This window comes from Perca fluviatilis, chromosome 3 (genome assembly GCF_010015445.1).
Source record: "Perca fluviatilis chromosome 3, GENO_Pfluv_1.0, whole genome shotgun sequence".
NCBI lineage: Eukaryota > Metazoa > Chordata > Actinopteri > Perciformes > Percidae > Perca > Perca fluviatilis.
Window position 1 is genome coordinate 22,413,123 of NC_053114.1, and position 27,550 is coordinate 22,440,672.

The 27,550-nt window shown below is 38.7% G+C and overlaps 2 protein-coding genes across 2 annotated transcripts; one reads left to right on the plus strand and one right to left on the minus strand.

The window, feature by feature from the left end:
• Positions 1 to 9,449: 9,449 nt before the first annotated feature.
• ca7 (carbonic anhydrase VII) lies at positions 9,450 to 19,524 on the minus strand. Its single transcript, XM_039794482.1, has 7 exons — positions 19,374 to 19,524; positions 18,594 to 18,791; positions 16,433 to 16,551; positions 16,087 to 16,182; positions 14,375 to 14,437; positions 14,117 to 14,272; positions 9,450 to 11,586 (listed from the first exon to the last, which is right to left on the minus strand). Exons 1-7 carry the CDS (start codon positions 19,408 to 19,410, stop codon positions 11,467 to 11,469), a joined length of 789 nt encoding a protein of 262 aa, XP_039650416.1. The 5' UTR covers positions 19,411 to 19,524; the 3' UTR covers positions 9,450 to 11,466.
• Positions 19,525 to 20,388: 864 nt separating this feature from the next.
• Positions 20,389 to 27,251, plus strand: nae1 (nedd8 activating enzyme E1 subunit 1). The gene is made up of 20 exons (XM_039794481.1): positions 20,389 to 20,532; positions 20,960 to 21,063; positions 21,150 to 21,210; positions 21,315 to 21,345; positions 21,572 to 21,643; positions 21,818 to 21,897; positions 22,155 to 22,264; positions 22,571 to 22,680; positions 22,789 to 22,851; positions 22,964 to 23,027; positions 23,115 to 23,206; positions 24,047 to 24,106; positions 24,225 to 24,358; positions 24,528 to 24,603; positions 25,105 to 25,144; positions 25,683 to 25,769; positions 25,889 to 25,981; positions 26,219 to 26,333; positions 26,428 to 26,477; positions 26,589 to 27,251. The coding sequence occupies exons 1-20, from the start codon at positions 20,483 to 20,485 to the stop codon at positions 26,696 to 26,698; spliced, it is 1,602 nt and encodes a 533-aa protein (XP_039650415.1). The 5' UTR covers positions 20,389 to 20,482; the 3' UTR covers positions 26,699 to 27,251.
• Positions 27,252 to 27,550: the final 299 nt, after the last annotated feature.

Here is a 27,550-nt window from a genome sequence, read left to right on the forward strand (position 1 = left end):
CGGCACAAGTCACTTGTGCGTTATGTTGCGTCATTGTGACTGATGTGCTCCAGCTGTCCACTTTTACCGTAACATCACTTTAGCAGTCGATCTGGCAGAAACTCGGAGATTCACTTAACAAACGATGCTCGTCATTGCAAAAGGAATCATGAATGAAAATACCGAAAAATAAACTATTGGTACCAAATAATCCTTCCTTCAACTTTAATATTGGGTTGAGTGGAGTTGACCTGTGATTTTAGAAGGTTGTCGCCATAGAAATAAAATTGTATTTCTATGGTTGTCACTGTCAGCATGAGAAGCTGTTAATCCTGTTTGCTATGGCTCTGCTCTGACAGTGACGGAATATAAATAAGTGCTTTTACTCAAGTACTGTGCTTAAAAACACATTTCAGTTTCAGTTGTGCTTGTGTATATTTTCCTTTTCATTGCTGCCACTACACTTTAGGGTAAAATATTGTACTTTTTAGTCCACTACATTTATTTGACAGTTTATAGTTACTAGTAGATATATAATGTTTAAACCCACAGCAGTTGATGAGAACTTTTACTTTTGATACTTGAAGTACATTTACATTAAAGGGATACTTCACCGATTAGCATTAAGCTTTGTATCAGTAGAAACACGGTAGTATTTTCGAATGACCGTGCTTCCCTCCCTCATGTCCCCCTGAGACTAGATTTCTCTGAATTGTGGGTCTGGAAAAAAGCCTCCGATGATGCAAAAATCGTCATTTTTGCCCAGAGTCTGTGGACTACAGCAAGCTAGTTCCGCATGTTTTCAACCCGCCCATAGGGGGTTGGACTGTTGTCTTTACCCGAAGCTTGCCGAAGCAAGCCGAGTGTCAGCCATCTTGAAGCTTCACTAAAGAGGCTCTGTCTTTTCTGCAGCAAACTTTTACAACAATTATGTGCATTCAAACTACCGCACATGTGTACCACCGGGATACATTGGTACAGATCGGAGAATATGCGGGAAACTTTATTACGGACGGAATACTCGACACACTACGCGAGTTTCGCCTTCTACGGAGACCAGCACCTCAGCCTGCGGTGTCGCTCGATGCCACTAGCCGGTATAAGGGGACATCCTCAGCGGTGAAACGCGGAATGAGGGCAGGAGTATGAGCTAGCTAGGTGGAAAGCTAACGCTAGCCGGCCACCTGTCCCATCAATCCTGCTTGCAAGTGTCCGCTCATTAGACAACAAACTGGACTACATCCAACTTCAACGAAACTCCCAACGCGAGTTCAGAGACTGTGTTTTTGTTGTTGTGGAAACATGGCTGAACAACAGTGTACCGGACTATCCAGCTACTAGGCCTGCTGCTCTGTTGCCGGGTAAGACTCGTGGAGGTTGGCTGTGCTAACACGGACAGGTGCAGAAATGGGGTACTTGTATCCAACTAACTGCTAACTGCTGGTGGAGTTTGTGACTGTTAAATGCCGACCATTCTACATTCCATGCAAATTTACTGCTGTGTTTATACTGGTGTTTACAGCCCTCCAAGCGCTAATGCTAGTATGCGTTAGCTGAACTTTACAGAGCCTATAATGTGTGTGCACTAAATGTAGCCTGTTTCTTATGTCGTTTTTATATAATGTCATTTTTATATATTTTAAATGTGTAACACTACTTGAGCCATGGTGAAATGTTGTTTCGTGTATATGGTTGAAATGACTTGAGTTGAATGCCTCACTGTCTGTCTATGTCTGTAAACAGTAGGCGTGGCTTGGGAGTGGACTCATAAAGCAGCGAAGCAAGTGCATTCTGGGATTTGGTGTCTTTCATCCAAATGAGCCAAAAACAGTTTTTCTGGCTTTTCTCGGCCTAGAAGTCACCAATTTCTAAAAAAAATGTCACATTTCTACTACATAAGTGATCCAATTTAAAGATATATTCACCTTTCTAACGGTATAATATATCCCTTTAAGTACATTAAGTTACATTTGTAATACAGGGCTTTCACTTGCAGTGGAGTATTTTATATTGCTGTAATTTACTTGCTGCTTTACTTAAGTAAAGGATATGTATCTATTTCTTAATACGAAATCTGATTATTAACTCATTTACATACGTGTTAAACTCTTGCATGCTCTATTGAAACAGTATCAATTAGTATCTTGTGAAAAGCATAATAACAATGTGTACAGCATTACAACCACATAATAAAGAGGGGTTGTGTGTGCAGCAGAAGAGCTCGTTGGGACACATGAGAATTGAAATGTTAAGAGATAAAGTCCTAAAAGAGACAGGGTCACAGTTCTGTCTTCTATTTTCTTTTATTCGTTCAATACGTTAATTTGATATCCTGGATAGGAAAACAGTTTAAACTGCTTGTCACATGAAATGGACATTTGACAGAGTATGTGCGTCACTCATGCTATTTATGGCATTTCAGAGAGTGTAATCGCTCAAACATTTCAGGCTACCAAGACAGGAAGCTGGAAATCAACAATTTGATTCGAGAAGCAGCTGGAATATGCACACATAAAAGCAAACCAGACTCTACGGCACTGCACGGTGGAAATGCTGCCCTCACTCTGTAATATGTGGGGTTTCAAAAGTACTCAGTTGTAGAATTGTTATTCATGCGTTGCTTGGTTACATTTATTATATATTACATATTCTTCATAAATTCATGAGGTATAACCCCAAACGCTCCATTGGAGCTGTTCAGTGGCCAGCAGATCAGACTGTGGTTGTACTGGGCAACTTCCAGGTGTGAATGTGTAACTGTGTGAATGTAATCAGGACATTCCTGCATAAGAGAGTTGTGTGTTCTCCCCCCTGAATAAATAAAGGTGAAAGAAATATCAGACTTTGGCTACAATATGTAAAGATTTGGATAATACTTGTAAGTTGGATCAATTAATTGTTTTTGTCTTTTTATCTGATTTGTTGACAATACGACAAATGTGAAATATCACCAGGCTTATCCATTCTTTAAATGTACACAAATACAACACAATTTATCAAACTACAGGACAACAGAAAAAACACATTATGTGTGATTATTATTTTAATTATTCCATGCAGCAGTTGTGAAAAAAAACATGTGAGAGTGGCCGAGGCACTGAGCGATGTGTGCTCTACGACTGGAGAGGAATATGAAAGAGAGGATCACAAAAGATTCATATCATGGATCAGGACAAAGGGTGCTGATGATGCAATACCCAGAAGGTACTGATAAAAGCATGATTTAAAAAAAGATATTCTGTGACATTACAATCTACAATCAGGGCAAAGTATGTTAAATAACAGTTAATGAGTCTGACATAAAAAACTAAACAAAGGAGATGAAAATTAGCTTTCTTATCGCCATCTTTATTTATTTATTTTCCTCGCTTTAATAACTCAGCAAGCTGTTTCTATGGTGACAAAAAAAGGCTTCCACTGTATATGATTTTAATGTCACATGCAATCCAGTCATTAGCTTTTCTGAAGCTTTCTAGCTGACCACATAATCTTCATCAGCTGCCATGAAATTGTTTTCATTTTTTTTCTGAGCACTTTCTCATCAAGGTCTTAAAATGTAAGATTTAAATGTCATTCTTGGTACTGGAAACTGTTGACAAACCAATCTCAATATTCATTTAGTCCATTTAGTTCTGTTCTCAATCATTTTACGCTTAGGAGGTAATGGTCATCATCGCATCAAAATACTTATTAATTTGTAATAAAGTGGACAGCCTCTGTAGAGCACCCACATTCCTATATTTCCTGTTAAGTAGAAACTGCAAATTAGCAGCAAAACAATTACAAGAAAATGTTCCAATCATTCATTCCTCTCAGACTCACTCATCCCACACACATCATCTACATGCGCTGACACATCTCCATCTTGGCACAAGCATTTGCATGATCGCGCCCCTCAGACTCAACACGGATGCAACTGTACAAGATACAAGGTTCAATAAGGAATTATAAATAGAAATGATGGCCACCGTTTTGTCACATGGGTTAATATAATCATTTCATGGAGACCCTGAAAGAGCAACAGGCACTCGTACATTAATAAGACATGGTTACCCCCACATTTTGAAGCTCCAAGGCTTTTAGTGTAACAATGCTGTGGTCTTGAGAAGAGAGTAACAAACCCACGCACACAGACAGACACGTATACACACAGTCCACCTACACCATCTCTAGTCTGTTCACTGTGAATGCGGCCTCTGCCATCAGTCATGAACTGAAGCTTGAGTGGGATGAGACCTTGCTGTCCTTGTGTGGGCAAACTGCTTTGAAATATTCTTCCCAAAAAACATGAGAGAAACGTTAGAAGGAGAGACAAAGATTAGGAAAGGTGGTGAAGGAGTAGTAACACACTCAGTTTTCTTCAGAGTTCCCTTGAATGTGAAGTGCACAGGGCCAACTGATCCCCGACTCCAAAAAGGGTTAGACTTTTAGCAGTTTTAAGCATTGCTGTTTGATCACTCACATGAAACAGGAGGGAGTCTATTGCAAACATAATTAGGCTTATTAGGCTCATTAAACCCAGTCTAGTCCATTCAAATTTGTTGGTGGCCTTTCACACAAAAAAGCTCAAACTAAAGTTTCTTGCAGTGGGATAATTTCTTGTATAGGGAAACTTTAATAGTAGCTCATCATTCCACATTAATACAAACATAAATAAATAAACATACAAAATTAAAATACATAAGACAGATAAAAGAAGATAAAACTAAGCGTTTTTAAGAGCTAGCACCAATATTTTTTTTGATGTACATTGTGTTGTCCTGTTATATTTTTTAATGTCATGACATTTGTCTCTATTTTCAATCAACTGACGTGCACATTCAATGAAAGTGTCAGGTTGTCCAGGTCAGAACTTTAAAATAAATAAATAAACTCCAATGTTTTCACTCTGTTGTCATTGTTATACACAGGACTGAACTACACACACATGCTCAGTACCTATACATGCACTAATGGTCAGAGTAAGGGGGTTGCTCATGGACAGGCACCGTAAGCAGTTGGGGGTTCAGTGCCTTGCTCTAGAGCTGGCACCTCTCCTGCTACCAGTCCACCACTGTACTTTGGTCCATATGGCGACTTGAACCAGCAACCTGCCGGTTCCTAACCCAACTACCTACTGACCGAGCCACCCCAGATGCAGGATGCAAAGACATAACACATCCACTGTTTGCAGTTTTCAGCTTGAAAATGCAAGTTTAGTGTGGCATGTTTATTACAACTTCTTGTGTGTTATGTTGTGACATTGTGGCAGTGTGTTTTGATGCCTTTCATCCAATGCAGTCGTTGTTGGTCATTGTTCAGGGTCACAGGAACGTTGAGCTAATCCCAGCATGCATTGGGTGAGAGGGGACATACACAAACTCAAGGCTACAATAAAAGCACTTAATCTGTGATAGTTGGGAAGTTTTCTGATAATGCTGTCTGCTTTTTTGAAGCCTCCTGAACAACACATTATCCCCATGACGAGGCTGCGTGCTGTAGCAATACACTTATGAAGAACTGAGGCTCTCAATGGAAAAGCTGGGGCTCAGCTTTTATACGCCATGAATAAAAAAGCAAAAGCAAAAGACAGTGACATTAGTCACATAAAGCCACAGTTATGGGGCTTTCTATTTTTACATCACTCATGTAACAATAGTTCTTGTCATTATGCTAATCATCATTTCACAATAGTGGACATGCTTATCTGTCATCAGATGAGAGCTCCATAAACACTAAGTGGATGGAAAGAATCTGAGGGCAAGAATCATCAAGCCATTAACTCAGCAGCTGTTAGGCGGTTTGTTTCTGTAAGGGATGCAGGTTGACCGGCACTGTAGGCCCACAGATTACCGTTTTTTACACGACCGGGCTTTCCAACATCGGGCAGAGGGCTCGGCACACGTGAGCTATTGAACGGTGACTGGAAAGCTTTGCAAGTGGCGCTGTCAACAACAGGACATAAATAAAGCTAAAGATAGGGTGATGTGGCTTCAGCCCAGGTCTCTGGTCAGCCAAAGGCTTTTTATAGACACACTCTGATTTATAAAAGGCTAACGGGAACTATTTTTGACCCAGTGGGCTTGGGGGATAGGGATCTTGGAAACTTGTGACTGACCCCTCTGACTTGAATGTGTCGCTGGTGGTTGGTTGTGGGAGTTGTAGCAGATAGCAGATGGATCAAACTGGCCAAAGGTCTGCGATGTTTTTGGAGCCAATCCAGAGAGACAGACAGAGAGAGGTGATCACATGGGTCTATCCCAGTCAGACCCATTAAGTTATCAGATCTTTCTATAATTAGTCCGTCTGGGGATGGAATTCAAATAAAGCTTTGAGCGAGTTCACTTGCACTGGTTCAGTTGATTTGAAATTAAATTTGAAGCATTTGCCTGATATCGTTCTTCAATATTTACCATCTAGTACATTTCACCAGATACATACAAGCTCTCATAACCAACCAATGTGTTCAAGTTTGCGCTGTTTCTTTTTCTACTTTATTTGTAATATTGTAGCAGTGTCTGCACATACAAACATTCAATATTAGCCAAGCTAGCACCATGGCTCACATGGTCCTCAGAAGATGCATCCTACTGACTTTGGTGATCCTCGACTTTTCCTCTATCACCACCATGACATTTGACATTTGTCGATTTTAGTCAAATGTCTCAATTATTGGATGAATAGCTCAAACTTGGTACACACTCACACACACACACACACACACATTCACGTCAAGGAAATTAAAGCAAAAAGCTGTTTAGACAATTTTATCTCGTGTTTATTATACTGTAATATCTGGGAACACTGGCTTATATCAACTCTCATCAAGCATGCTCTGACTAAATCTTTGATTCTTAAGTATACTTGAGTTAGTTTTACATATTTCCTCAGCAGGCCAAATGTTTCAGACATTGATTTTAAACAGATGTGTATGAAATAAATAGGGGTTGACTGAGTTGTGATAAAGCGCTGACTGTATGTGTTGCTATAGACACCCGGTGCAAACAGTGAGATCTTGGATTGACTCTAGGGTCACCAAATAAAGTCAGATGAGCTCCCTGAAGACCATGTCGGTATCTGTTGCCCACTCAGAATATGTCATGACTCAATGCTGGGTAACCCCACACTGTCAAGATCAGATGTCAGGGGTCAGAGTCTTACTGTCACTAGCAGTGTCTCAATCGACATTTACTGAAGGTATATTAGAGATTAGGGGAAAAAATCAAACACCAAGGATAGAGGAAGCTAACAGGTATTTTCTGAAAAACAGCCCGTAGATCAAAGCCTTTATGGTATATGAGTTGACAGCCAAGGATAGAATTACAGATCATGACCTCTCTCCCATGACAGCGAAGCTCTGTTTTCTTTGATTATCATAACAGACCACCATCAGAGTGCCCAGGAGAGGGAAGCTCATCTCTTCTCCTCTGCTGTGATTTATAATCCACTCTGTGAACCAAGGCCACTGCCTGACAACCTGGTGTATATACACAACCCATAAAAGGGGTTATATTGTTTGACAGGTTGTTACAGTTGAACCTCAAAAACCCGACCCTGAACCTCTGTGAAGGCCAGGTTGTGTGTGTGGTTGGTTTGGATGGAATACGTTGGAGATCACAGGCCTGTTCACTGAAAAATAGATAACATGCTGCTAAATAAAGCTCCCTAATGAATGCAGAAATACACACGTGTAACCACAGGGGTGTTTAGGGGAAAGTATTGGTTTTATTTTCTGACAGGGTGATGGCGATGGATCACGGGCTCATAGACAAGTAGGAGAGATATGAGCTGGCCAACAATTGTGTTGTGCTACATGTGCTGTTTGTATCCATGGCAACTGCACTGTTGGCTGTGTCCCCTGATTGCCAGATAGAGAGTCACTGTCCTTGACAATATTTGAAAACTTTGAAGGATTTAGGAGTGGAGCGTCCAGTTTTCGGCTTTACTGCTGAAACAGAAGAAGCGACTCGTGGTGTCATGAGAACTGTGAGATTAGAAGGTTAGATACAACAGTTTGGTTTACTTGTAACATAAGATAAATATTTGTGCGCAATTTTCTCAGCCTCAACAAAGCTCCTTCAGAGCCACAGGCTGAATATTACTCCACATGACGTTTGGGTTGTAGACATGGAAATACATGTTTGGCATAGATAAAACAATGATGGTGTAAGGCAACAGGAGGAAAGAGAAGGGCACCCCGAGTAGTAATTCATATGTTTCTCATAATTTAAAATCATTCAGCCATTCTCTCAAAAAACTTAATTATTCTGTCTGACTAGCAAATTTTTTTCTGCTACTCGTTTGTCCCGTGGGTTTGTATTACACAAGTTTCTCAGATGTTGCTGTGTCTGGGAAAAATCACTACAACAAGCAAGTAGATATCCTGATGCTAAAAATACGCGTGACTGACTCTATTTCTGAGGCCTGACTATAATATCATATTACATGGCACATCGATTGTGGCTGAGGATGATGTGCCCACTCAGGTATTCTCAGTCTCAATAAAGCTCCCCGATGCTATTTTGGAAGGATTATTTGAGAATATGTGTTAAATATACTTCACACACACACACTTTCAGTCTTTATTCATTAACCTGATACTGAATTTTTCCAAAGCCATCAGCAATTAGATGGAAATGAAACCAGACGGGGTAATGCAACCTCTTGATTCAAACAATACTTATACATAGTGGCATGGAGGACAGACAAAGGCAAGGTCAAGTGTTACTGATAGCAAACAAATATGCTGTCTCCTTGGATGTGAGACATGTGTTTCTGCTGTAGTCAGCCATTGTCTATGAAATACATCATTTTCAAATGAAGCCATTTCCATGTATCCAAGCTGCTGTACAGTTGTCTGTGGTTTATTTTTACTTATTCATATTCAATCCTTGTACCTGGTAAAAGGCAAACCAGAGGTCACTGCATGTGATACAACAAACAGTCACTGCTGCCACCTACAGGAAGACCCACCCAAGCTGAATTCATTGTGTAAATAAGATGAAAAAATGGAAAGGAAAATAGATGTCAAAATAGCAGCACAGAAAACACAAAATCCAGTTTAATAGACTTCATTTTCTTCTAATACAATATGTTTGAACTGTAATTGAATAACTTGTCTCTTTTTTCTGTTTCATGTAGATGTTTGCTTGTGTTACATCATTTTAAAAACCTCAGTCCAGTTCGGGGAGATACTAATACCTAAGTACCTTATTTTCATCACAATCCAACCTTACACAGATCTTGCTGATCTTAAATCTGTTAAATGAAATAACCTAATCTCCATTTAAATTCAAATGTTTTGTAACAATTATCATCTGGTAAACCCAATCCAAGTATAGAAGTATGAAAAGTATACGGAATATAAGAATACACAATATAGACCTCCATCATGCCATCTACTGGACTAATATTGTAGCCACAGACTTTATTGACAGGGAGGGTTTTTCTCTCTATGTACAGTATCTTATTTACAGTAAAAGGGTCAGAGGTACATGAGAATAAATATACCTACTTTATTTCATTATTGGATAGAGCCTACATCATTGATACAAGGACATTATTTATTCGTTCCATTTAGAAAACCAAGACAGAAACACATGTACAGGAGCAAACAGATGTAATGGCCTCCCTACACGTTACAGCCACAACCCATCAGTATTTATTATTTATTATTTAACAATATTGGTCTGTTAATAATATTAACTATAAACACTTTGCCATGCTGAATTTAAGGGCCAAATAAAGCGGCTCAATGAACACAGTTGGTAAATAATTGACCGTGATAACAGCCCATCCTTCTCTCCGTCCCTCACCTCCTCTAGGCTAAAACCTGGCTACTAATTACCTTGAAACCAGTACTACTTCTGATCAGTGAGATAGTTTGAACATTTGCTTCAATGTCGAAAAATATATTGTAGATAGCAGGTACAAGACTCTGCACCTTAAACTGAGGTGAATAATGTTTTTTAGTTAGAAGATAAATTGCCAACTGCATTTCTTGAATGTAAATGTCTGCTTGTACTCTTCTGTTTACCATTTGTCTGTTTTTCAAACACCAAAATAATACAACACAATAAAGCAACAGTTTTTTGGTTGATAGCAGAAGCATAGTTAGAATATCCCAAATGATCTGTAAATGTCGGTCTAAAACAATTGGCTTTAAATGTGAGAAGAAAACTGTAAAACAAAAGGACTTTGAAATTTATTTCATTCAGCACACACAGCAATGCATGCATTACAAAAATATTCAAACCATCCAGAAATTACAATTTGAATGTTCTTTCACATCAACAACATAAAACAATCATAAGTGAGGTGCCATTGTTAATGTGTGCGTTTATACTGTATGTGAACAAAAGTTTTTCCCGGCCATACCGCTGTATTAGTAAAATCCAAGTCCATCTAAAAAAGAACGAGCATTACAAAAAGCTGCCATAACTCACCAAGTGAGACAACAGGGCCTTTGTCAGGCATTTGCATACTGGACTGTGCATTTGTTTGTCTTACAGAGGTGAGCTCTTAATAGAAATGTGCGTCACCTCCTGCATAGTAGAAACACGTGACCAGGAAATTGCGACACCTCAGATAGGATGCAGTTTGAAGACAAAGATTCTGAGTTTGATTGAAATATTGAATTCATTGTCCCCTCGTTAGGGCTGCTGGAGTTTAATGAATCCTAAATGAGAAATAGTTGTAAACACAGGCTTTTGTTGAATCTAGAGAGCATGCTAAAAATAATACCTGCTGGTGGTGAATATCTAAGTCTCTTGAGCTCTAAAGTCAAGTTTAAAAGACCTGAGACTTTGATGCCCTACGACGTCATGGCCAAACAGAGCAGTTTAAGCAAACACCGCGCTAATCCAATCCCACCTCCAGTTGGGATTGTTGGACTGGAAGGGATCTATGGCACAAGGACTGGGAATCCACCAGCAACAGGCTGGATCAACGGGGTATCATTTGGGATCAGTAAGGAGGCTGAGGCCTTGAATCTGCAGACATCAGAGTGGTGTGACACCAGTCTGCAAACAAACAGGCTGTGAGGGTATACAGACTTAATAGTTGCATAGAATAGTTACATATACAGTAATAGCACCTTGCAAGAGCTTGTCTCAGCAAAACTTGTTTTCCTTAAACAGCTATGGACACATCCAGCCTTTGAATCTTCACTAACATATAGTTATTATAATATCTCCAAATACCACATAGTAGTCAAATAACAAACCTGCAAAGTCATAATATTATATTGCTTCAAAACATCCCTTTTTGTTTTTTTCCTAAATCATTCAAAAACTGATTCCTCTGTCTGCCATTCGCTTCTGACTAGTAGAGGGACACAAAAATCTCAATGTGCTGGCAGTGATGAGAATTACTCTTCTGTCCAAAGTATATCAGAAATCCCCAGGATAAGCTACCATGAGGTATAAAAAGTACAATCAAATGAATGCATTCATTGTGATCTGAAAGAGCCTTTGTTCTCTTGACATCTTTAGCTGTCTTGGGGTCACATTAATTGGAGGAACGCACTTTCCTGCCTTTGAGAGGCTGGGGAGGCCTGAAGTTGTTTTCCATGCGTGTCCTCTGATCCTCTTCCTCTCCAGTGAACACAAGCGTTCTAAACTTGCCCAGCTGCATCGGAAGAGACAGAAAGACAGAATGATATTTTTGCAAATAAATTGATTTGTTCACCACCTTTTCTCCACACTAGACACTGGTATAAGCATGTTAAAGGATAATATTTTTTTCTGTATGCTATTATCAACATATCCCATTAAAAGACCAAAGCCAACAGGAGTGGGTTGCTTCTCCCTACGTCTTTTACATTTTCCATCAAAGTCTTTTTATATAATTTTGAAGAAGAGTGCCTTGGATTTTTCTTTTTCTCTACACTTAATTGAATTCACAATCCCAAAGAGCACCTTCAAACATTTGATTGAACTTCCTGAGCACCTGGACTTTTTTGTCTTTCCAACAGGACATTATTCAGTCTTTTTTACTTACTACTTTTTTGACTTTCCTATCCTGTGTGTGCAGCTGTGTCTCAACTCACTGATTTGTTGAGTTGTTTTTGGACAACAATGGAGCTCTATGGCACAGAGGGATAAGATATATCCAGCTTTGGCTAAACATACAATACATTTAAGTAGGATCAATTTATTGTTGTCATGTTCTTTTAATGGCATTTGATAACAAGAAATATATTGAATATTACCTGACTTATTCTTTAATTAATGCCACTTCCAATATGTAAACCTACCCTCACATCACACCCTCTTTTTGGTATTTCTCTTTTAGCTCCATGTCCATTGTGAGGGGAAATGAAAAACAAAATAATACCCTGTTATATAAGGGCTTTTCCCTGCTGGATCTCCATGTAAGCATTTCTCAATTAAAGCCCTGCACCCATCCACTCACCCATCCGTCAAGATAATCAGCTGGAAGGGATCAAAGGCTTGAGGCCTGGAGTCATAGGTTGTGAGGCCAGTTGCCCAGCTTACGCCTCACCCCCAGCTATGTTACGCACATGGGTTTACAGGCGGACCAGTCACAGCTACACTCGAGGTGCCACTGTCATTAAAACCGGATTCCTCATGTACAGTCCTGGAGTTAAACATGGAGAACTAGACTAGAAAAGATCAACACAGTGTGCAAGTATAATCCAGAGGCTGGCAGCAGTCGCCACAGGGCCAACTCACAGGTGGACCTGGAAGGCATATGTGCTGCAGAAATCTGGTTACTCACCTTAACTTGTCAACAATATACCAGACCTACATTTTCTGATTAATTTCAGAATCAGAAAAAGATTTATTGCCAAAGTAAGTTTTCACTTGCATGAAATTTGCTTTGGTGTCCCAGTTGACTGGAGCAGAGTACTGCAACAGTTAAAGAACATAAATTTGACAATAAAAATATGTAAAAAAAAATAATAAAAAAATAATAAATAAATACAGCAATATAACGGTTTTAAGGCTTTACAGTTTTGTTCAGGTTGTGCTAAATATTAATCTGGATGTGCAAAAGTTCACAATTAATATACAGTATGATTCAAAGGTTTGGGTACACTTTCCCATTCACTTGAATGAGAAAGTGTGTCCAAACGTTTGACTGGTACTGTAATATGCGCAATGGTAATAGGATGTGTGTGTTAATGTAGCGTGTACTGACTGTGCCGTTAAGAGTCAGTGCTAAGAGGGGTGGATAAAAAGAAGTTAACCCTAAACACGGCATCCCCCATGAATGATGCCTTCTGTTCTGGCCTGTAAATATAGCACCATACTCAAACAGTACATTTCTGGACATGCTACAGCACATAGGTAAGCCCCATCACCTCCCACCCACCCCCACACCTACTGGCATACTGATGTAGTGATGCTCAACTGTGGTTTGACAACACGAAGGCAGTGGATCCTAGGAGCCTAGCCTAAAACTATACAGGCCAGGAAACATGGATGTCACAACTGACTGATCAACTGCAGCATCAATGCCTTGAGCTCCACTGACTTACTGTACAGATGAAACATACAATTTCTGTTTCCAGATAACTGTGTGCCACGGTGTTATTTAACTCAAAAAGTAATTTTAGTCGATCTCTATATTTAAAAACTGTACATTTTGAGAAAAGATCACACTTGAGAGGAGAGAAATATGTGTGCAGATCATTGGTTACACAACAATGTGAAAGCAATCAGTAATAGTCTTGAGATGAACACACATGTGCAGTCAGGAAACAAGGAAATATAATCATAGTCAGTTTTGTTTAAAATCATATCACTGTCCTACTTTAGATATAACTGTCTATTTGAATGATTATTTCTCTTTAAGGCCACAATGTATTCATCATGAATGAGAGAGGTTTGGCTGTTATACTATTTTTAAGTAGTGATAGTAGATCTAGTTGTAGTAAAAAAAAGAAATATATACAAGATAGAGATCTATCTATCTATCTATCTATCTATCTATCTATCTATCTATCTATCTATCTATCTATCTATCTATCTATCTATCTATCTATCTATCTATCACCAGAGGGGTTGCCCACTAATGGATTGGGGTTAATACTGTGCATGAATGACCTGGAACAAGGAATAACTACTACAGTGTTTTACGTGTTGGAAGCCTGCATGTATTGTGTTCAGAGAAACATGTTTGCAACATACACCTGTTTTTCAGACACTATGATTGGATCCTTTACGATGATCCAGGTGACACTCTCGTACAGGGGGGGTGTGGTCAGTGATCCCAGGTAGGTCCAGTAGTGGAGGCTGCTGGGCAGAAGGCACTTGGGGTTGAAACCTTTGAAATCTGTGACACTGCCCTGTAACGGAAATACAAAGACAACAGCTTTTATACTGAGAGCAGTTCATAAACCACAGGATTACTACATGTAAGAAAATCCAGCAACAACCGTAGTACTCACCTTAAACTTGACAGTGTACAGAACGTCTGTGATCGTGTGGAGCCATCTGTGGTTGTCACCTGTCTTACGTAATAGGCAAGATTTGAATATGATTTGTGTCTTTTGGAGGGAATCCATAACAAATCTTTATATATAATCTACAAAATATTACATTCTTGTTGAAGCTTACACATATCAACACATAGGTTGCAGCACCACAACACTGGTGAAAGGAGCAAATACTCTCCTCACAACACTCAGAACAGCACTAGGTTTTCAGCTACACACAACTGATGTCACGTACTCAGCTTTGTGACTAATCCTTTTCTCGTACAACTTGTAAAACCTTTTGAAATCAGCGCCCACATCTTAGATTTGTGTGAGCGATTTAAAATGTGAGGTAAAATGAAATATTAATTCAGTCTGGTTACCATGCTATGCAGAAATGGTTTATGTACACAAAAAGAATGCAAATAATTAAAGTGGCTATATGTAACTTTCAGTTTGTGTTGATTCTAGCGGCCATATTGGACAAAAGCAGTAGTGTTTTTAACCACACCTGTTGTCGTAAAGGTCTTTTCTTTACAGTGCTTTATTGCCCACTGTAGATTACTGAGTTAGCATTACGGGGAGGTCATATAGTCGCAATGAATGTTTTGCTCAGACAAAAATTCATTCATTTACAATAAGAGAATACGTTATACATGCATCGTTGCATTTGAAGTGTTGCATACGCTAACTTAGCCTACTTTGGATGTCTCGTGAGCTAAACCGGGTGTCACTGTCACTGTGTCACGAGCCAAAGTATTAAGAGTTTGTTGTAGCAACCAATGTAATAATTTTGATTTATATAGTGCATTTCATGAAACCCAAGGACGCTTTACACAAGTAACATAACAGGGGGACAAGGGAAAAGAAAATAGTAGGCCAACACAAACACGGAGTAAAACATCCGCGCTAAATGGAATGGTGGTGTCATTTAATCTATGCTACTGGCGTACAACCACATCGCACATTGTAAAGTTATTTTATGAATGAAATAGACAGATTACATACCTGAGGACCAATTTTGGGTCAGTTTTGAATCATTTACAATCCCATAATCTGTTAAAAGCCCGACCGAAGTTGACTCGCGTTATCGCCCATCTTCTTTCACTTTCCCAATTAGCTTTTAGTTGTTCTTTGTTTAATTTCCTTGTTTTCTGCGATGGCCCTGCCACAGTATCAGCCATAACTACAACAGATAACTTGTAAAATTAAAATACAATTAGGCCTATATAAAGAAATCTCCTGCTTCCTTTTACCTGGCTGGACACAGGCTTTTCCCTGGGTTACAACAAATGACCCTTCAGAATGTGTTAATGTAGTGTCATCTACCTGCCGCAAATCATTCTGTGACTGTGAAAAAAAAGAAAAAACTATAAAAATAGCATTCTTTTCACTGTTAGTCTCGTTTGCTGTTACAGGTCATTTAAGATCATCATATGAAAAATGAAAGAGCTTCAGAAACATAAAAAAAAAAAAAAATTACATATAGTCACTTTAAGTAAAGATAAAATTCTGAATGCGTGCAGAATTGCTGGACTGCAACACATCATTCTGCCTTTGTTTCTGCTCAAGTTGCCATGACCTAAAAAACAACTGCGAAACTGTTACACTGATATGAAACGGAGAAGAAAGGGGGCACAGGGATAGAAAATGTGATTGCACTGAAAAGAAACATCTTAGCGTACTTCTAAAAAGATGCCGAGGACAGCAAGGCCGTCAGGAGCTGTTGCCGCCTCCTCAAACGTCTTGTACTTGACAGCATTCCAGTGTACTAAATGAAGCTGGAGGGGGCAAATAGGAAGAAAGAAAGACAGAAAGAAACAAAACTTTTTTTGTTAAATTAAATGAAGTCACATACAATATTGATACACAGATGGAAAACGAAGCCAATTATTAGCATGCAAAGCTGTTGATTTTATTTCATACAAAATTATGTTACCACATATACCTTACTACAAACCTTAGACACAAATGTGTTATTCTGTGTTTAGGTAATTAGACATGGACACACTGAAGTATTCAGACACTGACCTCAGATGCATAGCTATTCCCTGCAACAGTGTGCTCAGACCCATGGCAGTCCTTTCCGCCCCAGTGGAAGTGAAACTGTTTCAGCCTATAGGGGTTGCCAAGCGGGCCTCCCTGGATCACTGTAGAAGACGAGATTTAAAAAAATAAATAAATAAAAAAAACATGAAAGAAATGTTCACCCACACCACTCTGTTGGTGTTAGACAAACGGCTTTCCAGGCGAACGTGGCAGAGGGCATCCTGTGTGCAGCATCATCCAAACTGTTTGGTAACACTGCAGTATGAGTCAACCTGGTATACTTTATTCAATTCCTAACTCAAAGCTGAGACATGAGCACCAACAGAAAGGTCGCCTTCTTCACTAACAAATCGATCATTAGAGCTTTGTGGCACAAGCTTTAGTCAGAGACACAAATAGCCAATTTTATCCTAAATAAAGCAACATTAAAGCTACTTTTAGCTTTCCATTCAAGTCCATTGGCCAACGAAAATGTATGTATGTATATATATATATATATACACACACACGTATATATAAGCTACTTTTAGCTTTCCATTCAAGTCCATTGGCCAAGGAAAATGTATGTATGTATGTATGTATGTATGTATGTATGTATGTATGTATATGTATGTATGTATGTATGTATGTATGTATGTATATATATATATATTTGTATATATATATATATATATATATATATATATATATATATATATATATATACACACACACACACACACACACGTTGGCCAATGGACTTGAATGGAAAGCTAAAAGTAGCTTTAATGTTGCTTTATTTAGGATAAAATTGGCTATTTGTGTCTCCGATAGATAGATAGATAGATAGATAGATAGATAGATAGATAGATAGATAGATAGATAGATAGATAGATAGATAGATAGATAGATAGATAGATAGATAGATAGATAAAAGAATAAACTGTTTTCAGAGCCTATGGCTTACACTGCTGGGTATGAACACCAGTCTAATCTGACTGTTATTCATTGTGATGCTGCTGACATCCTTCTGACAAACAGGTCACACCAGTCCAGGTCAGATTAGGGAGGCATAAATGGCACAGAAAGAAAAACACTTATCTGGTCCATCTTACAATATAGATGTAGATTAACCACAAGAACAATGTGATTTAGTAAAAGGAAATCTGTTAACAGCAAAATTGTGATAGTATCAGGTATACGGTAAAGAATACAATGTGATTAGTGGATAGCTACTTATAAATAACTGATGTGCTAAATCAGGTAGTTAAAGGTGATATAATGTAAATCCTGACTTTGGTAATGCTAACGTTAATGACTTCCTGATGAAAGAAATGCATTCCTTATAATTAACCTAACCCATTCAAAGTCAGATCTTTGAGATTGTAATATGATATATTGTTAAACGTTTGAATGATTGTACATCGGTCTTAATAGAAGCTTTTATCTATTTTATTCTATCTTCCTTTTCTTACAAAAACAGTGACACAGAACACTTTCAGATTGTGAATATATGCATGTGTACACCCAGACCAAACTGACAACAGCAGGCTTAGGGGATTTGTGTACCTCATTTGAACTGCAGAAAAGTGCTGAGGAAGTGCATTAGTTTTCCTACAGGTCTCCTCTTTCATTAATTACTTTTGGTGATAGCTACTTGCTTGCTCTGAGCCAAACAGCCCCACATTTCTGAGCTTATCATTCATGGTAATGACAGGGTGGTTAACATGGATCCACCCAGTGATAAAAGCAAATAGGGTCATAATAACCATTGAGAGCACATGAGGTTATTACATCTCTTGTCCAGCAGACAGATACTCATACAGTTAACTGCTGGCTGCAGCATAATCAGGGGTTTATGTGTAACCTTTGATTATGGTCAGTTATGTGCGAGGTTTGCACTTTTCAAAAAATAAAAGGTAATCCCACCTTTCAAACGTATGTTTATTGAAAGTAAACTTGTATAGTGCAGACAGATTATCCCTGAACTGTGATCTGTCAATAATTACAAATCAGTCAATAACCTTTTAATACAGTTGTAGGTCATGTCATATCAATGCACATTGTTCCTTGCCGTTACTATCCCTGCTTTCTTTAAAAAAGAAAAAAAAAGACTCAACTTGAATTGTTAAGTAAACTCAAATAAAGACCAATTTTTTCTCACCTGAACGGTCATCAGAGTCCTCAAACTCCACAACAACAGAGTGTCCATTGTTGGCAATTTTGATGGAGGTACACTTATCGTAGTTCAGGACAATCGGACCCAGACTGGGGTCATGTGAAGCCTGATGAGGGACGATGTCAATGGGCGACTGCCGGTCCCCCTCGGCAACAGGGTAGTTTTTGTGCCATACAGAAGGACCTTAGCATAGAAAGAACATAATCAATGAACAGAAAATGTTCCACAGCTTAGTACTGCACGTATGCCTTCAGCTCTAATGCATGGGGTGATGATCAAATGTACTATAAAAAATATTACATTCTTTCCAAAGCACAGTAATAGTTTCTAATTTAATACAGCCACTTAGTTAAAGCTAGGCTACTGTAAAACACTGACTGATCAAGGGCTGTTTCCAAAGCAATCATCATCAGGCTAAATAAAAGACCACAAGTATCAAAAATAAATCAGTGAAAGTCACTCAAGACTGTCTCATCCACACTAAACAATGTAGCACAGTAAAAAAAAGAGCAACTTGGCAATGCAATGTCTCTCACTCAATAGCCCAGGACAAATCGGGTGGAAAGGCAGTAAAGGTGACAGCAGGCGTCTCTTTAAGCATGTAGCTAATCTCGCATTAACAGCGTTGCTCCACTGGATAAACACGCAATGTCCCCCAGCAAAACGAAAACAACAGTAGCCTGAACATGCATTGTGGGATAGAGGTTAAAATGCCTCCAGTATGGATGGGGAAGCAGTAGGAGCCTGGATGCTGTGAGATCTTACCGTCCTGTTTTCCATATCCCCAGGGATTCCCTGTCATTGTCCCCGTAACGTTTAGTGGATTCACGTCTGGCCAAGCTCTCAGTGTTTGACTCCCGCACTCCGGTGCGCACGTGGACAAGGTCAGCAATCACACGGGGCAGCTATTGATGAAGTTTATGTAGTGGCTGAAGGGGACTGGCAATTATCCCTTCTTGACACGCCCCCACACACACACACACACACACACACACACACACACACACACACACACACACACACACACACACACACACACACACACACACACACACACACAAACACACACACAAACACACACACATACACACATACACACACACACACACACATTCACACACACACACACACACACACACACACACACACACACACACACACGATAAGATCAAATCAATGAAAATGTAATGATATAGAATAGATGATGGATTGAGAAAATAACCTCCAGATTAATTGATTATGGAAATAATTATTAATGTTCGGCTAGCTGTTTGATTATTATTATTATTATTAGTATTATTATTATTATTATTAGCCTATTATTATTATTGGCTAGCCTAACGTTACTAATTATGAAACCCATGAATGCATCCACTTCTGGATATCAAAGAGTAACTTTAAAACAATATCATAATTGCTGCTCTGGTTGCCACAAATGTCCACGAAGTTCCCACTTGTCAGATTTAGCTCAGCATCTTGAGGGAGATCCGCTGAGATGCGAGATATCGTTAATATAATTATCATCCATGGATGCTGCTCCTTTGTTTGTTTGCCCCCTTCCTCCGGGAGGTCTACGCACACCGCAGTCTCCAACACGTTTTATTTTTTACAGTAGGCTATATATTCAGTAAATTTGCAGGAAAGTTTCAAGAAGCTTGTCGTACTGACACATTATTTATAGGCTTTCACAATTTAACAACCTTATGCCAGTTCAGGTCTCCATTACATGAGTCAGAATTTGTGTCGAAAGTGTGCAGCTGAATTTTCACGGGCGAATGTTTGTGTCGAATCTGTCATTGAGGAAGTTAAAATGCGTCCGTAGCTTTTTACAGTCACTGGTCTGTAGACATTGGAAATATACAAATATAGCTACTATGGCAGCCACTAAAGCCTCCAAAGAACAGAAATACGACAGACAACTCAGGTAAATGTAAACTAGATCGTAGATCTCACAGATAACTTATGATATTTTAGCTAAATGTTGAGCGCATTTCTTTTGAGAGGACACAGCAGAAACATTGTTGGGGCAGCAGTGCCAACGTTAGTTAGCGTTAGCTATGTAAAAAACAGCAGCTATTAGCTATACGGTTAATATGGTAATATGATTGTTTTTTTGCACGTTCATCATAACCACCAGCTTTTCTAATGACAGCCGTCACTGAAATCATTCATATTCAATGTGTTTGATGGTTAAGCAAGTAACATGGTAGCATAAGTCAAAGCTATTGAAGCTGTCACAGCACTAGCTAGCTAAGTCATTCCTGCAAAGAGGCTCGCTGTGTTTTTACAGCGGTGGAGGATGGCTTGTATCACTAAGTGGCAACACATGTCCATGTTACTGTATGTTTCAGACTGTGGGGTGACCATGGTCAAGAATCACTGGAGAATGCACATGTTTGTCTCATCAACGCCACAGCAACTGGAACAGAGATACTGAAGAACCTCGTGCTTCCAGGTAAAACCAGCTGTGGCTCTGTGTCGGTGCAGCAGGTACTGATTTAAAAGCATCTTTCTTATTGAATGCATTCATCTCTTTGTCAGGTATTGGAGCATTCACCATAGTGGATGGACACACAGTCTCTGGGGAAGATGTTGGAAACAAGTAAGACAGCACTTATTTTTTTTGAAAAGTTGATCTAAGCTATAACGAATATGTGTTAGTTTTACTTGTGTGTTCAAGGTTGACCTCTTGATCTTGTTTTGCAGCTTTTTCCTTAGCAACAACAGCATTGGAAAGGTATGTTTTGCTAAAATAAATTCATTATGTTTTATGAACATTTGCAAGTGCGCGCACACAGACACACTATTTCCTATCCTGTTTTGGCTACCTACATCTGCACCTCTCCCCCCTTGGTAATTCATAAAGTCATTTTTAATATTCTTTTTAGAATAATACATCATATAAATGCATTGTATTTGCACATTTGTATTAGCCCTGACCTTAGTTTTTATGTATGTTGCAGAACAGAGCACAGGCTGCCACTGAGCTGCTACAAGAACTTAACAGTGATGTCTCTGGAAACTTTGTAGAGGAGGTTGGTATTGTTTAGGTTTTGACATGGTGCCACAGATGTTTTCACAACAGTAACCAGTGATGTTTCAGTAGGAAGGTATTGAATATGCGCTGTGTAAATATGTAAATGTATTGATCGGTATCATCGCTCTGATAGTGACAGAGATCCCTCTTGTATTTTCTGTTACACCTGCAGAGTCCAGACAAGCTTCTAGACAACGATCCAGAGTTTTTCCACAGGTTTACCATAGTGATCGGTGTCCAATTGCCAGAAAGGTATAAGATATAGTTCTTTACTTCCAAATTTCATTATAACAAATGAGTTAATGATCTTAGCAATATAAAGTATGCTGAACTAGTATTTTTACTGTAATTTCAAAGAAAATATCTGTGCAATATAATGAAGATTGCCACCTTTAAATGTATAGAAATGATTTACTTCTTTTGTAGAAACCTTATTTTTTAATTGCCTTTTTTATTAACAATATTTTCTGCCAAATTAATTTTGGAAAATCTTCTCTCAAATCCAACAGCACATGTCTGAGGCTAGGCTCAGTTCTGTGGAGTGCCTCTGTCCCTTTCCTAGTCTGTAAAAGCTACGGCCTGATCGGCTACATGAGACTAGCGGTGCAGGAGCATACAGGTTAGTTCAACAGCATTTCACTTTGATTCTACTAATCATATTATGACACGGTTACACATTAAATAATAATAACTTTTAATTTGTCATATTTATACATGTGTAATGCGTTCAGTTCACAGTGGAGCATGAACCCATGAAATTGCTAATGCAGTACTGTGATAAATAGCATTTCATAACTCACCCTCTATAGTCATGAGTATTTACATGAGATTATTCTTTTTAGAACATCGTCATTTTACTGTGGCTTGTAGTTTCTATGTAAAATTTGAATTTTTAAAAAGGAATATTGACATTTTACCGCTTCAGTGATTGAATCCCACCCGGACAATGCCTTGGAGGACCTGAGGTTATACCAGCCTTTTGCCGAATTCAAGAACCACATTCAGTCGTACGACCTTGACAGCATGGACAAAAAGGTTTGTACTTTGGGGTCAGCACATTTGTCTGTGGTCATTAGTCAGTTTAAACTATGTCAGTTTTACACAGCTGATAGTTCTCCTCTGCATTCTTTATTTAATCCGCAGGACCACAGTCACACGCCGTGGATTATTATTGTTGCTAAACACCTGGAGAAATGGCTCAGTGAGGTACCGTACATTTTCTGTGCCAAGACAAATTCACCATCACTGATATTAATGCCTGACTACTTTTGTTGGTGTTTCTGTACAATAAAACGTCACTCTACTTTTGTCGTTGTAGCACAACTGTCAGCCACCGAAAAATTACAAGGAGAAAGAGGCCTTTAGACAGTTCATTCGAGAAGGTATTTGTGGACCTCTAGATTGCATTTGCCTAAATGCAGTGACTTGGCTGTATAATGCAAACCTATCTGTGATTTTATTTCCTTCAGGGATCCTGAAGAAGGAAAATGGTGTCCCAGAGGATGAAGAAAACTTTGAGGAAGCTATTAAGAATGTCAATACTGCTTTAAATCCAACCAAGGTGCCGGATCTCAAATACTCTTAGGGTTTTAGTAGTAGTAGTAGTAGATAACTTTATTGTCCCCGTGGGGCAGTTGGGTTTGCGGCACAATCGCAAGGCACTTTATGACAAGACATCAGACATATGACACAAACAAATACTCCTTGCATCAGACTCCGACAGACAAGACATGACAAATGACAAATTTTAAGAGTTTTCTTGTGTCCCATTCAACATAAGTCACCTTTTAAACCCTGTCTGTTTTCAGAGATGGGAAGTAACAAAGTACAAATACTTTTCTTACTGTACTCAAGTAGATTTTTCAGATATTTTTACTTTACTATTTATTTTTGTGCCAACTTTTTACTTTTACTAATTTTTAACATGAATATCGGTACTTTCTACTCCTTACATTTTACAAAATTGGCTCGTTAATTTAGTTTCAAATAATTTGCGTCATCTATACCAAATTCAATCTAATTGGATGGGAAAATACATTGCACTTGACGCACCACTACAAGACGACTCGACAGATTTGGCGGCATTCATTCGCGGCAAATCATTGCGGCTTGATGGCGGTAACGTTAGCACATATTAGTATGGACGCCGACATGATTGAAAATGAAGAAAACACATACATGTAGATTCCTTTAAATTTTCAGGGGAAGATTAAAAAAGAGAAACTGGATCTGTGAATTCTCACAGAATCACAATTAAATTTAGAGTATTCAGAGTAATTTTTAACAAAAGGATCTGTACTTCTACTTGAGTACGGGAAGTGAGTACTTTTTCCATCTATAGTGTCACAGTTAACAGTCAAGTCCAGTGAGACTCGTCTAGTAACGTCTCTTGTTTCTGCAGATTCCTAGTGCTGTTGAAGACCTCTTCAATTGTGAGCAGTGTAACAACATCACATCACAGGTTTTGACTTTTTCTTCTGAGAATGTTTTTAAAAAGTACACACATTAGTTATAATCATAGTTTCAGATAAGTTGTTTTTGAGGTGGTTGCTTGTGTTCTGTTGGTGCGTGTTCACCAGAGCCCGTCCTTCTGGGTGATGCTGCAAGCTGTCAAGGAGTTTGCTCTCAAGGAAGGCAATGGAAGTCTACCTGTACGGGGAACCATCCCAGATATGATCGCAGACTCTCAGAAATTCATCAACCTCCAAAATGTGTAAGTGGGGAATATATGGGTGATAGATTTGTAGAGGGCACGAGAGCAACAGAAAAGTACTTCGTTATCTTATCCAACAGTACATTCGGTTCTATATCTTTCTTTCTAACAGTGCATGATTTAATAATGTTAGTTTTGTGTTGCTGTTCATTTTTGTGCCTTTTTTCAGTTACAGAGAAAAGGCCATGCAGGATGCATCAGCTGTTTCTAAGCATGTAGAACGTCTATTGCAGTCTGTTGGGAAGGTATGCTGTAGCCATGTAGTCACTGAATAAGAAGTCTGGGTTTGTATTTAGGGCTTAATTAAATCAGTTAATTTCTATCCAAAATAAATGTTTGATAGGTCAGATTAATGAGGTGTGACTAGGAAGCACTCGATTTGATGTATAGCAGCAGGAACTTTAAAATCAATGGGACAATCTTACTGTTGTGGCAACAATCAAAGGCTAACAATTAGCTGCTTAGAGGGTTAATATAGGGACATCTATCCAGTAAACGCTAGTCAAAAGAAATATGTGATGTGCCCCTACAAAAAAAAACATCCTACAACTGCATCCAAACAAGTTTAACTAACTCTGGAAACCAAATCTGTGATAAACTGTTCAGACCTACAACAGAATTGGCGGTTGGCAACTTTTGATAGGTTTTGCCCTGAACTAGTCAAAATATGACTATTACATATAAATATTACAATTCATTTGACTGAAAATGGATTTCCACTGAAATTACCTTTTCCTTTCCACCAGCCACCAGAGAGCATCTCTGAAAAGGACATCAAACTGTTCTGTAAGTATTATGAAGTATACAGTTAACATGCATGCAATTCAACTTGATTAATGCAACATGCTTTCCAAATACTGTATATACTATATAAATAGTTTTTAGAGGCATTTATTTTGTATTATGATGCAGAGTTGGGGTTTCATTATGTCACGCTTCTAATCTTCTAAGTACATTTTCACATGTTATGTTACGCCTGGAAATTGGTAAAAATATCTGCTTCAAATAATGCACTAATTAATTACACTGTCGGATCTGATTATTCATGGCAGTTAGTGTCTTATCCATATAAACGTACCTACTGAGGACCTTTTAGACAAACGTGTATGTGAATTGAAACTGCCTCACACTGTATTTTCACCAGTAACATTTTGTTACTAATGTAGCAGCACTTGTCTTGCTCCATGTCTGTCATGGGTAGCCTTCTCTGACTTCAAAAGTTTTCATTTCTCTGAGCACAGACAGATTAAGATTTGTAATGCTGTCACTGTATGCTCCTGCAATAAGTGTATTGCTAACTGTAAGCATTTGTGTTGGTGTCTAGGTAAAAACGCATTCTTTCTGAGGGTGGTGCGCTGCAGATCTCTGGCTGAAGAATATAGTGTGGATTCAGTAAACAAAGATGAAATCAGTAAGTTGGAGATGAATGTCCTTTCTTATTGAACTGTTCAGTCTTGTTTATTGTTATTTGTTTGTTTCCTGGTAAGCGTAAAGCATAATCGCCTATTAACGTTAGCTGTGTGTCCTCAGCCTCAAGCATGGACAATCCAGATAGCGAGATGGTGTTCTACCTCATGTTTCGCGCTGTTGATCGCTTCTATCAGCAGCACTCCCGCTACCCAGGTACGGCCAAGGATCATACTGGTCGTTCTTGAAAGACTTGAACAAGATGTGAAACTCCTCCCATGTAACTGACTTGAAACCTTCCAGCTTCATAAAATCAAACATATCATAGTCTGATTTTATTCTGCAGAATAATGTACATTTTTCCTCCTGATGCCAGTATATAGAAATAAAAGGATTTTATGAGTCTCAGTTCCCCATCTTTTACCACCATCTTTTTATGTCCTCTCTTACCAGGGGTTTATAACTACCAGGTGGAGGACGACATCAGCAAACTGAAGCTGTGTGTGAACAGCTTACTGCAGGAGTACAGCCTCAACGTCAACATCAAAGACGATTACATCCATGAGTTGTGAGTCATGGCCACTGCTGGGTTTACTGATTGGACTGGTTGTTAAAGACTGTGCCAAATAATTATGATCTTTTTTTTTCTTCATAATATGCAGCTGTCGATATGGTGCAGCAGAGCCACACACAGTTGCTGCTTTTTTGGGAGGTAATATTTTAGCTTTCTACATGAATGTAAACCTAAGACAGCATATCTCACCTGTACAGTGCTAATAACTCCAAGATGTTTATTTATCCTTTTTCAATGGGGTTTCTTTAGGATCTGCTGCTCAAGAGGCCATCAAGATCATCAGCCACCAGTTTGTGCCCTTCAACAACACTTTCATTTACAACGCAATGTCACAGACCTCCGCTACCTTACAGTTGTGAATACAGTTACTGATCCAGAGTTTGCTTCCAGATATTATCAGAGGAAACAGAGCAAGATGAAAATAGGCATTTACCAACTTGCTTTATTAATCTATACTGTAAACTGAAAGTATGAAGAAAGATTTTTATCACATTTGAATGAGATAACTGTCCAATTGTGTGCACTTAAACCCAAAAATGCTTCTCACGCAGAAGATCAAAGGTCAGAACTCTTTAGACTATCGACCATTCCAGTTCTTGAAGGGGGAGAAATCAGGATAGCACCCACGGAGGATTTCTTCAAACTTTTCTTTGTGTGGCAGGCAACATTAAACAAAGCTGGAATTTAAACTAACAAATTCAAAACCTTAATGTAGTATTTTCATCTGTGAAACTCCACATTTGTGTATGGCATATTACAATGTAGCAGCACTTTGTATACTTTAATCACAACAGTCTTTTATTGTATTGTGTTTGAAACAAGGTGGAAGATTTGGGGTTAAAATTAAAAAATGAACATGCTGTATGTAGTGTTTAACCCTCATGCATTGCTATAAAGACATTGAATATTTAACCTGAATGTGTTTATTTTATGACAAAGGTTAAGTTATTCAGCAGACATGTCTTGCGGTGTGCAAAAGTGATTTGTCCCTTCTGCTCATCTGCCAACTTTTGGGCTTGCACGGTTTCATCTCTGTTCAGCTAGAGTCTGGTAAACACTTTGAGTTAAACGGCCGTCACATGTTGACTTGTAAAAATGTTGAAACAAGGATTACACAGTTATTCAGCGCTTCTTGAGAAGCTTGTAATGTGACTTGTCCCCAGGTTAAGGTTAATGAATTTTGTCTGGAGTTGATGGTATTATTCTATCCA